Source organism: Dipteris shenzhenensis, unplaced genomic scaffold (genome assembly GCF_047967505.1).
Source record: "Dipteris shenzhenensis isolate YYH24624 ecotype China unplaced genomic scaffold, Dip_SZ_1.0 scaf0057, whole genome shotgun sequence".
Taxonomy (NCBI): domain Eukaryota; kingdom Viridiplantae; phylum Streptophyta; class Polypodiopsida; order Gleicheniales; family Dipteridaceae; genus Dipteris; species Dipteris shenzhenensis.
In genome coordinates, this window is record NW_028239364.1 from 24,343 (window position 1) to 38,301 (window position 13,959).

At 52.5% G+C, this 13,959-nt stretch overlaps 4 protein-coding genes across 4 annotated transcripts; 2 read left to right on the forward strand and 2 right to left on the reverse strand.

Moving 5' to 3' along the window:
- Positions 1-6,936: 6,936 nt before the first annotated feature.
- On the reverse strand, positions 6,937-8,203 carry LOC147879256 (WHI2-like protein P4H10.16c). Its single transcript, XM_087372259.1, is given in 3 exon segments — positions 6,937-6,991; positions 7,126-7,399; positions 7,402-8,203. Coding segments are annotated over 3 exon segments (1,131 nt in total).
- Positions 8,204-9,165: 962 nt separating this feature from the next.
- LOC147879257 (D-arabinitol 2-dehydrogenase [ribulose-forming]-like) lies at positions 9,166-9,987 on the forward strand. Its single transcript, XM_087372268.1, has one exon. The coding sequence runs from the start codon at positions 9,172-9,174 to the stop codon at positions 9,985-9,987; it is 816 nt and encodes a 271-aa protein (XP_087228394.1). The 5' UTR covers positions 9,166-9,171.
- A 144-nt stretch (positions 9,988-10,131) lies between these two features.
- Positions 10,132-11,457, reverse strand: LOC147879258 (uncharacterized). The gene has a single exon (XM_087372260.1). The coding sequence runs from the start codon at positions 11,455-11,457 to the stop codon at positions 10,132-10,134; it is 1,326 nt and encodes a 441-aa protein (XP_087228386.1).
- A 407-nt stretch (positions 11,458-11,864) lies between these two features.
- Positions 11,865-12,806, forward strand: LOC147879259 (transcription elongation factor S-II-like). Its single transcript, XM_087372261.1, has one exon. The coding sequence runs from the start codon at positions 11,865-11,867 to the stop codon at positions 12,804-12,806; it is 942 nt and encodes a 313-aa protein (XP_087228387.1).
- Positions 12,807-13,959: the final 1,153 nt, after the last annotated feature.

Consider the following 13,959-nt stretch of genomic DNA (forward strand, 5'->3'; position numbering starts at 1 on the left):
AGCTTGGCGAGGGCACAATGATTGTGTTGCGCAGCGCTGCGCGTAGTTTAAAAATTAGAGTCTGGCTCATGATTGACGCCAAAATCTCAAAGGTCACACACCGCGCGCATTGCACACGACGGCTAAGCACATCATCTCTCGATCAAATGATGCACACGTTCGCTCACTCGGTCTTACCGTTTTGGATTCACGAAGAGCGCACGCTCACACGACCAGAGAACGAGGCCTGCCTGCCTGCCTTTCAAGGAAGGATGTACCTTCGCATGCTATTTGAGGAGCAGGAACGACGACGGCAGCCCGGCGGCACCGTCATACTTCCAAAGTCTACCTGTATGTGGCAGAACAGAAGTGCCCTGTCAAACTAGAATCTTAACGCAGATGAGTGCAGTTCGACAACAATTTTGCGTGAGTTGTGCCAAGAGGATGTCCTAAGATGAAAGAAGAAACGCCTATGATATGAAGTCTCCTCCGGTCAAAGCATTCTGGTAGACGCAGTATTGGATCATCTTTGCCCACCATCCTACCTTGCTGTCAAGCCACCCTAAAGATGGACATTCACAGGCTCGTCGGGGTCAATTCCTCCCCGGCTTCATCAAAGGTCGAGCAGCTGACTCTTCGCCGATCCCTGTATCAAGTGCGAGTAACGCTGTTTTTGCCATGCAGCAGCAAAAGAAGGCTCCCATTCGCGATAGCAAGCGCAGAGCCACGCACAGTCAAATCGAACGTCGACGTCGTGAGAAGATCAACGATCGACTTGTAACATTGCGCACCATTGTACCGGCATGCGCTGCAGAGGTGGAAGCGAAACGTAAAGCGAAAGAACAAGAGGAGGAGGAAGATCGAAGGATTGCCGCAGGGGAGGTACCGCGAGGCTTGTACGCAGGCAAGAATGGAAAACGTCGCAAGCGCAACCGTCAAAAACAATCGACTGCCAGTGCAAACGCCGAAGACAAAGAAGAGGAGTTGGGATTGCACAAGCTCGAAGTTCTCACACATGCCATCGATTACATCTACGAACTTCAAGCGCGGATTCAAGAGCTTCAAACCGGCGTTCGACCACGTCAAAAGCGCGTTGAAGATGACGAAATGGATGCGGACTATCCGGAGTCCACCACCATCATAGTACATAGTCCATTTTCAATAGCTCAAGACGAGCGAACATCTTCGTATTCAACGATTGCCTTTAACGATTTGCGCAATCGACGGCGTGGCGCCTCGATCGCAACGACTGCAACGAACAGTGTCGTGACATCCCCTGCAGCAGGTCCGCGCATGTCGCACGATGAGTCACCTTTGTTCTCCGGCGTGACTTCTGCAACGGCCTCTTCTGCTTCGACGACATCGTTAGGTGCGGGCATGCGTTCCAGCAGCGGCTATACGAGTTTGACCTCTCCGATGATGTCATTGTCAGCTGAATCGCCAATTTTTCGTTGGAACGCGCAGCAGCAGCAGCAACATCAACAAGGCACACATTCGTCCACGTACTCGCCACATCATCAGCCCGGCATTGGTCACAAGCATGTCAAGTCTTTCGGCTCTGGTCCAGAGCATTGGCAGATGCTACCAGCGCCATTTTGCCCCTTGTGACAGATCCGCAATGTGAAAGCGAGCAGACAGAGAAGAGGACGAAACTCAAAACGCTCACCATCGCAACGCATCGATCGTCCACGACGATGTCGCTCTTGTGCTCTTGGCTATCAGCAGTACTTCACCGACGTCTTCTACGCCTGTCCGTCCCATCAGCGCCATTCGTGGCGGTTGCGAAGAGATGATGGTCGATCAAACCCACGATCGACGACCAGACGCTATCCCCTTTGCAACTTTACATGGCCGTCCAAGGATATCAACAAGCTTCTCGCAGTCTTCGTTTTTTCCCACATCCTCATCATTGTCGACAGCTAAACACAGAGACAATCGACGCATACAAAAAGTCAACGGACGTTCACGCATCCTCGGAAGTGCACCTGGCGGATCTTTTGCCAGCTCTTCTTCCGCCTTGCAACTTCCGAGCCCACCGCTCTTTGCCTTGGACGATACAGCAACGACGTCCAACATGGAGTAGATGTAATGAAGGCTTACTTGACATCGAAATGTCGTCAGATGAAATTGCAGCCTTGCTGCCATATATAATCTTATTGCAACAGTGCAAAGAGAAGACTATCCTCACAATATATACAATGTTAATGCATGCATCTCGTACAAATGTCAAAGAACGCGCGCGCAGTTTGTGATACACAAAGTGCAATGAATGCGCAGCGCAGCGCCTGAGTAATGCCCTAAATAGCCCCACTGCAACAGTCAAAGACAGAATTGTAGAGAGCAGCATGATGAGGCTCAAGATTCATCCTACCTTTTCACGCGAGGACCGGAAAAAAAGATGTACAAGCAATTTCATTCCAAAGCTACGCGAAAAATGTACCTCGTGCGCCGTTAAATTTTCGCCATAATTTGTAAATTTTGTCCACCATCAACGACGATGGCGTTGCCGGTAATGTGTGAACCTCCTCGAGATGCCAGCATGATCGCCAGACTACCTACATCCGCAGCTGTGCCGATACGTTGAGTTGGTTGTACGGAGATTAATATGTCCTCGTGCTCTTCCAAGCCATATGAAGTCATTCGCGAAGGAAACACTCCTGGACACAGGCAGTTGACAAGGCCGAATTTCTCTGCTAGCGATACGGCCATGGTCCTGGTAAGGTGAATGCTTGCCGCTTTCGATGGTTGATACGACCAAGTTCCATGACCGGGCGCCGCAAGTCCGTTTTCGGCGATCGGATTGAATCCTGCAACGCTTGCGATGTTAATGACGCTAGCATGGCGTGTGTTTGTTTTGTCCTTCGTAAGCAGGCGGCAAAAGGCGACGGTCAAGTAGAATTGCGATTTAACGTTGAGCGCAAAGGTCTTGTCCCAACCTTTCTCTTCGGGAAAATCATCGATAGGTGCGCCCCAAGTGATACCTGCATTGTTGACGAGAATGTCGAGTGATTGTTCATTCTTTGATCTGCTTCGCCAAGGCATCACATCCGGCTTTCGTTGCTACGTCAGCTTCCAAGGCGATGCATGCCGCATCACTGGCGGACCCCTTCGGCGCAAGCTTTGACAAGGATTCCGCTTGTTTTTGTAGATCCTTCAATTTTCTCGAGGCAATGTACACCTTTGCTCCGTTTCGTACGTAAGCCGCCGCGATCATCTTGCCGATACCTGTGGCACCACCCGTGACAAGAGCGATCTTTCCTTGCAAACCGAAGATTTCATTGATGCTAAGCTCCGGCATCTCATCGGGAGACGCATCCTTTGGCATTGTGGCTAAGGGGTGTTTGTGGGGTTGAGCGGTGCGATGCGTTTCAGACGAAGCGAATTTGTGTGAGGCGTGAGATGCGTTTCGGACAAAAGCAAATGTGAGTGCCGCCGACGAGATGGACGACGATTGTGTGGGGGCGATGGTGGGAAAGGAAAGGCCTTGAAGCAGCGCCGCAACCTGTACGACAACCGGCTAAACGGGCTCAGCGGCGCCACGCTGTACGATCGTAGGTGTGCGCGCCGCCTGAATTTCTCTGCTCACGCGCCTTTGTTGCCGACCAGACGACACGCACCAACCGGCTTCTTTTCTTCGAGCGGGACCCGACGACCGAGCGTGTGCTAGCAAGCGTGCTTGCTTGCGTGCGTGCAGCTTCTCCTTTCGTAAATGCAAGATCCGAGATGGGATCAACACAATGATGAATTTCGGCGCTCTATCGAGAAATGGAGAGAAGGGCAACAAAGTGAAATTTGAACGACACAAGGAGCAACTGGCAAGAGAAAGATGTACAGTACAATTGTTGTGAACATTTAACCGTCAATTTGCATGGCGCCGCCGCCGCCACCACTTGCTGCCGTCTTTCCTTTGGCCATCGTACGTTTACGCTTCGCTCCAGCTGCCTTTTTGGACGACGGTTGAGCATCGGCGGCGGCGGCAAGACGTTGCGATAAGGGCAAGCTTCCAATTCGTTTTGCCAATGCCAGACTTGAAGGACTTGCTTGATGCATCGCTTGTGCACCGGTAATACCGCCTTGAGCGGCAGCGGCTTTCCTTGCTTTGGCTTGTTTGCGTGAAAGGCTTTTCAATTCGGCGGCCGTTAGCAAACGACTTTGCAAGTTCGGAGCTGGAACTGTAGCTGGCGCCGCCGCCGCTGTTGAAACGTTCGCAGGAATTCGTGCTTTGCCATTTGAGGAGCCCACCGTTTGACCTGGCAAGGCTGCAATTTCCCTTTTGGGTGGTAAAGGTACGACAGACGCCGCCGCGGCCGCACTTTTCGGCATGGCGTCTCGAAGTCGTACTTTAAGTCTCCTGCCGTCGGCCATCACTCCGTTGAACGTATCGATCGCGCCTGACGCTGATGGTGCATGCGTGTAAGCCAATTCAAAACTTAAGGAATTCTCCGAATCCTTTGGTCCGACAAACGGTCGAATAGCATCAATCTTGCCGAATTGCTTAAATGTCTCATGAATATCCGCATCGGTTGTACCCCTCACGAGATTGCTCACCACCACCCATGTCGGACCTGATGTACCGCGAATGATGATCTGCGCTGCTTGTTGAGATGCTTGTGCCGATGCTCGAGACGCACCTGCAACGGCAGCGTTCGGTCGAGCATACGGTGTTGTTCGAGCTCCAGATGATATGCGCGGCTTTCCTGCGGAGGAAGCAGCAGCAGAGCCACCGCCTGAAGTCGTACCTGCCGATCTTCTACTCATCGGGATTTTTGTTTCTCAACTGATCGTGATCATGTGTAGAAGATTCGAAGCACACGTCGAAATGAACAACCTCACGCGTCTTGAGTTTGTGAGACAAGCGCGCGCGTCCTCTACGTTTCATGCAAATCTTTTGTCCGTGCAAATCCAATTCCCTATCTGCTCACGTGGAACGGCGACCAAGTGTCAGGGTTGACGCCGACATCCTCCTCACTCGACGAATCTTTGTGGAGCCCTTCGACATTGGACATTGCAAAGCACGGGCAGCAATGATCTTTGTGGGGCTTGTAAGGCGTACACATGACGTCCATACGACGTCGTCGTCCGCTAGCCCCAAAAGGCTTGGCGTTGGAAGATGAATTGGCAGAAGCGACAAAGGATCTCCTTAATCTTCATGAAGGGAAAGTGGACATTAGTGGATCTGCTCCTGCCCGAGAGGCAATCTTGCCAGTACCAAGCCCTTGTCAACTCTCAGATGCGAGAGAAGGAGAGCATCGCGCTCACGCTACCCTAGGTAGTACGTATGGGATCGATGCAAAGGCCAAATTGATGCTCTTAAGCGACCCGGACGACGTTAGACCTCCACAAGCCAGACTCAAGTCAGTCTCTCCGCCGCGAATCGATCCTGTACAAGACAATGACAATGACAAACACCTTCCTTCGCATCGTCTTCATCACACGATCAGATCGGTAGCATCATCTTCCAACTTGCTAGACGAGCCGCAAGTCACTCAAGCAAAGCGAGTGGGTTCGCCAAGTATGCTAGCCGTTCAAGAATCTCTAAGTCGACAGTCATGGCTTAATGAACGCGGTGAATGGATCGTAGATGGACAAGTTAAGCGCAGAATGAATTTGTTCTCGCAACAGTCAAAGCAGGCAGAGCCTTTGAGGGAATCTCGCCATCGCACTCGCGCAGAAGACGAGAAGCTTACTCCTCCGGCATTCTTCTTGCAATCCTTTCCGGACGCATCTCCGATCGATGCACAGAGAGCCGATTATGAGGAAGAGTCGAATATGTCAAGTGTCCCATCACCAAGGCGACACCATGCAGTGCTGTTCGAGAACATGTCGGCAAACCCAATGCACATACGTCAACCCACTGCTACGAACGTGACCCCGAACAATGCATCAGTGACGGTCAAGCTGCATGGCAATAGACGACTAGAGCAAGAAGCGCAGTTTGACGCCGTGCAACACGTCGATGCAGATGATACCACCTTGCAATCTATCGATGCGTCAAGTCCGGTCTCACTCTTCGCAGACATCGAACCGCGATCGATTGACATCGGCGGCGGCGGCGGCGGCGGCGGCGGCGGCGGCGGCGGCGGCGTGAACGACGATGCGCATTCGCTCATAAGTTTGCCCGCTACTGCAGGATCTGGTTCAAGCATTGTTTCGCCTACAGGTGATCGCGTGCGAAAGCGACGCAGTCTTACGCGGACAAGGTCGTCAGGCAGTAGACATTCTCGATTGTCTTCGATTGATGACGTGGCAGCGTCGTCGTTGTTTGAGCCGTTCGCTAGGGATGTACAGATTCGTAGCTTCCACACCGTTGGCGGACGATCAAGAGGGTACGTCGTGTTTGACGTACGTATTACCACGCGTAATGGAACGACAATCACGGTCTTGCAGCGATTCAGTTCGTTTGTTGCGCTAAGGAAAGCCGTGATTGCGGAATTGCAAGATCGACAAGCACGTCGGAGCGGCGGCGGTGGTGGTGGCCACCAAGCGGCGGCGATCGGCACGTCTGTACCGCCGCCACCCGCTTTGCCCAGTCGTTTGAATGGCATCTTTCAAAAATACGCATCCGATCATTTGGAACGTCGACGTAAAGCTTTGCAGGCTTGGCTGCAGTGCGTTTTGTTACGCGCGCCATTCGCAACGACAAACGCCGTTCGTGATTGGGTGGTCGTAGGCGGCGGCGGGGGCGGCAACAAGAGTGGCGGCCAATCATCAGCAAGTGCAACGGCGGCAGAATGACGTCGTCGGCAATCTTTCGATCGGCATGGAGGCATCGTGTATCGTAGTTGTCGTTGAAGTTCGTCTGAATGATAAATGTTGTTGTAATAATGTAACACGATGTATGTATGTATGTATGTGACGGAAGAAATGCTGCTGACGGCGTTATTGCTGAAACCAAGCAAAAAGTATGCCAAAAGAGTGCGTATGCATGCGTATGCGTGCTTGATCGTCGTCCAACGACTAAATCAGACTCAACTCCAACGTCCAAACACGTCTTGCCCAAACACGGTACGTTGACCACGACCGGCGCGTAGCAAATCTTGTTCGGCTTGGGTCATTCCACCTGCTGCCACAGCTGCAGCAAGGGCGGCTTCGTCTACGTCGCTCGTCGAGGCTTCTGCGCCGCCGCCGCCGCCGCCTCCGAGCGAGTCAGGTTGTTCGCCAGGCAAGACCGGCAACACCACGTCCACACCGTCCCACCAGCATTTCCGTGCGGGTTTCCTCCAGAACAATAGCAGTTTTTGTGCGGTGTTGAGTTGCGCTTGATCAATGTCTACGTCTTCACTAGAAGGTGGTGGTGCTGCTGCTGCGTTGCCTTCGACGACGGCGGTCTTTGCATTTTGTGATAGGCTTATGCCGGTTTTGAGGAGAACAAGTGCGATCGAAGTGATACAACATCTGTTTGGCTCCAATGCTCTGAAACCCAAGCATCTTGTCTGTCAAACCCGCTCATGCAAAGCATGTCGATTAGATGTTGTTCTGCCATATTGTTCTCCTTGTTTACATTCCGCTGTAAAGCTGTAAAGATTTGCCGCCGTTCCAACAAGGCTTTTCCGCATTGCTGTTTCAAATCCAACAAAGCAGGCGTCGTGACGGTGTTTGCGGGAACGTCATTGAGAAGTTGTCGTGCTGCACTGTGTGCGGTCGTATCCTCGCCGCTCGCTTTGGGCGTATCGTTGTTGATGCCTGATTGTAAGCTTTTCGGTGGTATGCTAAAGTACTCCAACTCTTCTCGCAAGACGATCACCGCCTGTTTGCTCATAAGAGGCATGGCACCAGGTACGCCTCCAAACGCATCGTAATCTGCTTCTCCGCCGTACTGCTGTTGTTGTAATTGCTGCTGATTCAGAAATTGCTGTGCCAAGATCGCTCTCGCGGAAGGTTTGCCAGGTGGTCCGTAAAACGCTTCTTGTGCTGATTTGAAGAATTGCAAAACGTAAGAAAGACAGGCGGGATCAAAGTCCACCATGTACACTTCCTCTTCATCTTCCTCGTTTGCGGTAGCGTCTTGATCACCTGCAGTGACGCCATTCGCTTGTGCCGTTGCCTGCCTGCTCAATACGAGACCATTCGGAAACAAACATAACAACACCGATTCCGGCAAGTTCATCAACATCTCCTGTTCAATCACGAAACGACTTCCACGCAGGTCCAACGTCAAACGCGTCACCGTTCCGGCCTCGCCGCCTTCATTTCCATCTGGATTACTTGACGTTGATGCGTTCATCGTGTGTGTGTGTGTGCTGTACTATACTATTGTATATATGTACCCCACGATTCGCGAGGTTGATGATGGAAAGCTTAGAACCGAGATTCCATTCGAGAAGGTAATTCCAACCTCCCGCTTCCGCGGCTCGCGTTGCAACACACACAACACACACAACACACACGCACACACGCACACGCACACGCACACAACACCGCCTTTATGACCAGGGGGGGCCTTCCGTAAAAGCAGCAAAGCACCGGCAGGATAGAATGGAAAGAGCGTCCAGGCCCACGAACTCTCTCGCACACGCACGCAAAAGGACCTTGGACAGGGTTACGGTTGCCTGTCGAGACTTGCATAACGCTAAACGCGCGCGCTGCGCTGCGCTGCACGCCCGGGACGGACACCGGTCAACAGTCAACATTCGGCCGGACAAACTTTTTCCGAGTTGTCTGTGTGCGTCGGAGCGATCGAGCACGCACGGTCTTTTCGCAAGAGAAAGTTTCCCAGGATTCTGGCTTGCTTGGAAGAAATTCGCCGAAAGGAACGAGGAAATTTTGAACGGAGAAGCGGAAAGGCAAAGGCAAAGGCAGCGGCAGCGGCAAGTGATGGAGGTGCGAATTTGATGGCCGCCACGGAGCCGTTGAAAACATTCACCTACTCCGACCATCATCGCATATTGCTGTCATTGCATTCAGAGCATGGCTGTATCACGTACATTCTTGAAAGGCTTGAACGCCAGCCTTGGCGGCGGCGGCGGCTCCGCTACGCTCTTGCGTTCAAGCACAGCAGCAACTTCAACAGCTATTGCTTCGTCTTCTAGAGTCTCACTCAATGTTGGCGCCACAAAGCATGCTCAAGGCTTTGCCACCACTTCTCGAGCGCAAAAGAGCAAATTGGAAGAGACAAAGATGCCGTTTGAAAAGCTTGAAAAGCATCAAGACGACGTTGAGCAACCGGTAGAAGCACCGCGTACCAAGCGAACAATGGCGAGTTTCAGTATGCAAGGCAAGACGTGCATCATCACTGGAGCTGCTAGAGGCTTGGGTAACGTGTTTGCTCGCGCATTTATCGAATCGGGCGCGACAAAGGTTGCCTTTCTGGATCTTAACGCGGAGGAATGTCAACGTGCCGCTCAAGAGGCCGTCGAATGGTTCGAACAACATAATCAAGCGAAAGCCGGCGAATTGGATTGCATTGGCGTGGGTTGCAATATCGCGGATGAGTCAAGCGTCAAGATGGCGTTTGATCAACTGTACAAGCATTACGGTAGCGTTGACGTTGTCGTGAACAGTGCAGGTATTGTCGAGAACTTTCCGGGCGAACAATATCCTACGCCGAACTTCAAACGTCTAATGTCGATCAACGTTGACGGCGCATGGTTTGTTGCCAACGAAGCCGCACGAAGAATGATCGAAGAAGGCAAAAAAGGCGCAAGTATCGTGTTGATCGCAAGCATGAGTGCGTCCATCGTCAATTATCCGCAACTACAAGCGCCGTACAACAGTAGCAAGGCCGCCGTCAAGCATATGGCAAAGAGCTTGGGCGTGGAATGGGCCAAACATGACATTCGCGTTAACAGCTTGAGTCCCGGCTATTGCTTGACAAACTTGACCCGGGTCATGATTGAGAAATCTGACGCAGGAAAGCAACTCAAACGCGAATGGGAAGCACGTACGCCGATGGGCAGAATGGCCGATCCGGACGACATGAAAGGCGCTTGTGTGTTTTTGGCATCCGATGCGAGTAAATTCGTCACGTCAAGCGATTTGACCGTTGACGGTGGATATACCGCGATGTAAGTAGCAGCAGCAGCAGCAGCAGCAGCAGCAGCAGCGGCAGCAGCAGATTCTACCCTTGCATGTCAACATCGTTGTCGCCACTGCCGCCGGCGTCGCTGCTCAATTCATTATGACCAATAGATCGATCGTACAGAGCTGCATCTTCTAGCATTGAGGCGATCTCAGGTGCAACGACAACTTGCGTGCTACCTCTCCGAGCGTTTTAGCATCTTGTCGGCTTTCCGCGTCGATCAGCATGACCTGTTGCAAGAACGTAGCCTGAGATCCGCCCATGATTTCCAACACGATTTCCGAGCCTAAGCGAAGTAACACTCGTCCATCCTTGTAAACGTCCAGTCGTCCGATCTGTCCTTCAGGTTGGTCGTGCATGCTGCTCGTGGTCGTTGCGTTTGATGCGATGCTTGGCTTGACATCGCCGCCGCCGCTTGTTTCTCCTGTCCCATTCGGCTTCGGCGTTTCCCGCGGTGATACACCTGCCGCTCCTCCGCCACCACGCGTATCGTCTGCGAATGCCACACTTCGTCGTGCCGCTTTCGGAGGGAACGAGGGCGTGACGGTGGCGGCGGCGGCATCACTTTCGGAACTCGATCGAAATGTCGGAAAGATGGGCGGGAATTGAAACAAGTACATGCGTTCATCGCCGTACCCTACGTCGAAGTCGTCTATGAGATCGTCCATTACCTCCTCTTCTTCACTTGCGCTCAAATCAAGCGCATCAGCTTCCCGTGCTTCAGCGTCTTCTTCTGCTCCTTTACCTCGATCGAGTTGCCGTTTAGCCTCTTTGCGTAATCTAGGCAATGCTCTTGGTGCCATCTCATCGATGTCATTGACGTCTTGAATGTCAATGATCTCTACTTCGTCATCGTCACTGTACATCTCCTTTTTATCATCGTCATCGCCGTCTTTGACGGTCGTTCGTCGCTTATGGCTTAGCGGTCCATCCTCCTCCTTGTCATCATCTCCATCCCCGTCACCCAACCCGGCCGCAGAAGGTATCCCAAATCGTCGCCCTCCAGCACCCACCGCCCCTGTCTGTCGAGCCGATCTACTATGATCACTTCGACTTGCCGCTCCGCTACCCTGCGCGAAAGGTCCAGAAGCTGTCATTTGCACGGGCGCTCTTCCCCTTCGCGAAGGTCCTTGCGATGGAGGACGACTGGAGGAGGAGGAGTTGCTGGAGCCCCCGCCAAGTGGTGCGGGCGTACTTGGCTCCTGCTTGACCGTAGGCACATCACCTGAAGGAGAGGCCGACGCGGGTCTTTGCAAAGGTCTTTGCTTCGGTCGAAAGATCATCCTTCCTCGAGCCGAAGGACCCGGTGTGGCACTTGGCGTGCGTGAGATTAAGGACCGCGTGGTTGAAGTGGACTGTGTCGCGTTTGCACCTGTCGATATTGAAGCTTGCATATTTGCTGGTGGCCTTCCTGGCCTCCTCGCGCCAGATCCAGCCGGCGGAGGTCTTCCAGATGACATTGTATCTCGGCCTCGAAAAGGATGATGATGGCTTTATGAATGATTGAATGGAGGTTCTTCTCAGAACAAAACTCAAAACCACAAAAAAAAAAGCCGCTTCTTAGCGTCCCGAGGAACAACGGCACGTCGTCTGACCCTGGACCATGAACGCGTTGCGTTGACTCGGCCGTGGCTTGCTTGCTTGTGCGCCGCATGAAGGTATAACTTTAAATCCGTCCGCGCGAGCGAGATCGCGCAGCGCGTGCGCTTCAAAAACGTATTCTACACACACACACACACAAGCAAGCACACGTATTCTACGTACATCAACGCGATACGATCGTTTGGCAAGATCAACTTTGTACTACCATCCTCGCGCCGCTTACCTGCAATTTGCGCTGGCTGACGGACGGACGGACGGACGGGAGATGGGATATCTCGGCAATAATGAAATCGTTAAACTCGGCAAGAATCTTCAACAAGCCGTTCAAGAGAATCGGGTGAAAGATGCAAAGGTCATTTTGGAGCAATTACAGACGGGTGTTCAGCCGACAGAGGATGTAATTCGAGCGACAAAGATCGGTCAAACCGTCGCAAAGCTAAAGGTCGCAGAAGATAAAGCCGTTTCACAGCTTGCAAAGGATCTTGTACAGACGTGGAAGAACAAGGTGAACTCACAGAGATCTTCTACGAAGAAGAAGGATTCTCCGGCAGGTGGGGCAGGTGGTGGTGGTGCTGCTGCTTCGCCGTCTACTGCAGCCGCTTCACCGCAGTCTACCAGGCCCTCAGCTGGTGCAACGCCAAACGCCTCTTCGTCAACGTCGACGGCAAACAAGAATGCGCCGCTAAACTTTGACGTTCTACAGGATAAAACGCGAAATGCTTGCTTGAAATTAGCACATCAAGCTTTGAGCGTTGATGACGGTGGTGAAGCGGCAGACGCGCATACAGTGTACGAACGGGCTTTAGCCATTGAAGCGGCTGTCTTTGCGCAGATCGGGAATGGCGAGGTGAATGGAGAATATCGGACGAAATTTCGAAGTTTATCATTAAACTTGAAAGATAAAAATAATCCTGCACTACGAGAAAGTGTCATTTCCGGCGTTTTGCCTGCGGAAAAGCTCGTAACAATGTCACCGGACGAATTGGCAAGCGAAGAACGTAAAGCGGAACGTGAAGCCATTCAAATGAAAAACCTGTTCAACGCAAAAGCGGCCGCACCACAAGAAGCTGAAACGGACGCATTTCAATGTGCTCGTTGTAAACAACGTAAATGTCGTTATTATCAAAAGCAAACGCGAAGTGCAGATGAACCTATGACGACGTTTGTTACATGTACGAATTGTAATCATCGATGGAAGTTTTGCTGAAGCAGCGGCGGCGGCTGCGGCGGCGGCGGCGGCGCAAGGCAGACACGCAAGAGATCTCGACTTTCAGCCTCTTCTGCAATAGTCTAAATGCTCTCACACACACACTCATGTACTCGTACAATTTATCACCACCACACACACACATACCAATTGCATTGATCGCTTTGATCGCGTTCACACATCTACTCGGCTTGCTGTCCGCTCAGCATACATGCATGCATGCGTGCCTGCGTGAACGAACGATCGGACTTTCAACACCTTTCACGGAGCCGTCGGGCAAATGGTCAAAGACGTCACCGCCACTGCTTCTGGCGTAATAAATGCAAAGGCGATGCAGCATAATACATGCCCTGCAGCAAGCACTGCAAGTGAATTATTAAGATGGCAAGATGGCGGCAAGGATAGATAGTATTCCTACCATCATCTTCAAGGTTGATTAGGTTGTCACGATCACTCACACTTGCACCAATACAGTTCGTGATTGCTCACCGCTCTTGTGTGGCTTCCCGTGAACATCACGGCCGGATTTCTACAGTGAAGCAGTAGAAGCATCAACAGGCAGCTTCATCGTTGCACAGCCTGCGACAACTTTACTACTGACGATTCCATCGAAGCACGAGCAACGAGGACCAGCTGGCCGGCACTTTAGCACGGCAAGCAAAGCCGAGTCTTTACGACCAGCGCAGCGCGCTTTCTTGGTTTGCGGGCGCGAGATCTGGTGCGTGCGTGCGCTACGCTGCGCGAAATCCTGGCGGTGCAAAGTGAAAGGAGGCGGAATTCCATTGCTGATATTCTTTGACAAGATGCACCCTCCGGCGGCGGCGACGGCAGCAACAGCAGCGTCGAAAAGACGGGCAGGTATGATCCGCCGCTAACGTCCACGTCGACGTCAGCCACCTCGTTCGCTTCACGTTTCACCACCATCGGTCGTAGTAACGGGGTAGCAGCGTCGCAGCAGCAGCCGTCGTCCCAACAGGAGCAGTTCTGCCGCACGACAATCCCTCCTTACGCACGCTTTCCCCGCCGTCATACGCAAGTCTTGTCAAGCATTTGCATTTGCCGCAACGCAATAAGGCATCACAGACGGCAGCTCCGGACTATTCACAAAGCAGCAACAGCAACGCCGCTACGGCAGCCGGCGACGCAACCTCTT